General features: G+C 47.2%; 1 protein-coding gene across 1 annotated transcript in view; it reads right to left on the reverse strand.

Moving 5' to 3' along the window:
* The window catches only part of PDE10A (phosphodiesterase 10A), a 153,053-nt gene extending 151,544 nt beyond the window's left edge, over positions 1 to 1,509 (reverse strand). Inside the window, exons 1-2 of the mRNA XM_007955635.2 lie at positions 1,498 to 1,509; positions 568 to 688 (exon numbers count right to left, since the gene is read on the reverse strand). Coding sequence (XP_007953826.2) covers positions 568 to 688; positions 1,498 to 1,509 — 133 coding nt within the window. The remainder of the gene's footprint in view (positions 1 to 567; positions 689 to 1,497) is intronic.
* Between the last annotated feature and the right edge of the window lie 857 nt (positions 1,510 to 2,366).

Below are 2,366 nucleotides of genomic sequence, written 5' to 3' on the forward strand. Positions count from 1 at the left end.
TGGGGAAGGCTTATTCTTCCCTAAAAACCAAATAAAGAGGGGGTCTCATTCTGTAAAACTGTACTTTTATAAGAAAACTAGGTGTTAAATGGAAGGCCCAGTAATTCCATTTATGCCTCATAAATGATAACGACTTACTGGCAATTGGATAATTTAGGAACTTCTAGGTTTGACTCCTTCTGGTGGTTTCATGAGAGCTCTGGTGGCACAGTGTTTAAGTGGCACAGTCACATCTGACTGCTAACAGAAGGCTGGAGGTTCACACCCACTAGCCACTCCTCAGAAGAAAGGTTGGGCCCTCTACTTCCATAGAGATACCACCTTGGAAACCCAAAGAGGGGTCGCTATGAGTTGGGACCGACTTGACAGCAGTGAGTTTGGGATATTATTTTTTTTTTTTCTGGTAGTTTCAGAGTGAAATATTTTCTCATGATGCTTAATTAACAATAAATAAGCATACACTTTGCATTTGCCTGTTCATGAGTCAATGACGCTGGTCGCCTTGTCCATGGGATAAAAGAACGGCGGTTTCAGACGTCCCCCGAGGGGACCTGGACCGTGCCTCACCTGTTTGGATGATGCTGCTCAGCTCGTAAAGCAGAAGCTGGTTGTCCCCTCCCGCGGCCAAGCGCTGCTCCATGTAGCTGTTGAGCTCGTAGACCACCCCCTGCATGTTCGCATCCTGGTACTTCGGGGGAAAAGGAGGAGGCACGCAGTGAAGTACAGAACAACAGAAACCCTTCACAGTATAAAAGACCCCATTCATATCCAGGAATTGATATGGGAGTGCTTCATGACCCTTTCACAGAGCATGACTGACATATCATCATCTCGCATAAAAAGATTAAAGTTGAAAGGGTAACGTATCTCCCTCTAGGCTGTGTTTTGTTTTGTTTTTTCTATAGAAATACCAAAATACGAAAACTTACAAGTCAGTTTTATATAAAATATACTGGGTAACTTGATCACCGGGAATAGTCCAGAAGTTTGTTAGCACAATGAAGTGCGGCAGATGCTCGGAAAGTCAGCGGCATGCATGGCAATGGGAGAAACAGAGGCCTCAGAGCGCTAGTTACTGCTGCCCACGTTCTCCACTGAGGTGCCTACCACCTTCCAAACTGAAGCTCAGTCCTGCTCTGAGGGCAGGAGCCAGACCTGTGGTAGCAGGGGTCATGCCTGCAGCACAAGGCTTCATCAAGTTCAAGTGAAGACAGCAGGTGGGCAGGTATGTGCAGAAGGTGGATGCTAACCCTGGCTACCATTCCAGGCAGGCCACCCAGCTCTATCCTCTAGAGTACTGATGAACCATCCTCTAACCCATCTGCCTGCTCCCAAACCTGCCTTCCTGTACCTGTTCTCCAAACACCTGGCAGCGTAAATTTGAACATAAACAAGGTTCTGTCACTCCCTTGGCTTAGCACACTCTGGGGCTTGCCACTGCACTCAACGGAGACACGTAACAGACGAACAAATTCCTCACACAATGGCCTCCTTTACCTCACAAAACATGGTTACTGTCTGTGTCTGAAACATCTCTTAATACCCCGTATCTCCCTTCACTGCTCACAACCCCGCCACTTTTCCATCTCCTGGCCAGTAAGGTACCTTTCGCACCTCAAAGTCTGTCCCTTGCTTTCATTCTTATCACTATAAGAAAAAGAAAAAGTGACAGAATGAATGATCCAGTCAACCAGCCATTCAACAAATACGTATGGACAATCTACCACATGTGGGCACTTCCAGACAATAAAGATACAGAAGTCAACACAATTCCTCCCTCAAGGAACCTGCATTCTGGTTGAAAGACAAAGGGAGTCCCTGGGGGTGCAAATGGCTAATGTGCTCGGCTGCTAAACAAAAGGTCAGTGGTTTGAGGCCAATGATCTACTTCCAGAAAAATCAGCCACTGAAAACCCTACTCTGCAGGGTTCTACTCTGACAAGCATGATATCATCATGAACCAGATAATTCTATGGCGTGGAAGAGAAGAAACAGGGGTGTGTGGATGGGTGTGGATGGGTGTATGTGAGACATGGGCAGAGATAAGTCTTTGCAGAATGACAGGTCAGGGAGGCTGACAGGCCATATGTCTGGAGAGAAAGGGTGGTAACTTTAAAAAGGAAGGTCAGGGAAGGCTTCTCTGAGATGGGGATGTGTGACAGAGTCCAGTGAGGCATACTGTCTTGAATACCTGAAGTCTGTCTAGCCTTACCTATCAGCTCTCTCTGTGCAAAAACGGCAAGAAGGCCACATGTTCCGACCTCCTCTAACCCTACAAGGGGAAGGCAGGATTACCAGCAGTAACCCAAGGCCTATTACTGCAAGGCCAGACATGCTGCCTCCCTCCAGCCCTTTCACCAACCATT

This window comes from Orycteropus afer, unplaced genomic scaffold, assembly GCF_000298275.1.
Source record: "Orycteropus afer afer isolate SDZICR_OR568_19922 unplaced genomic scaffold, OryAfe1.0 scaffold00522, whole genome shotgun sequence".
NCBI lineage: Eukaryota > Metazoa > Chordata > Mammalia > Tubulidentata > Orycteropodidae > Orycteropus > Orycteropus afer.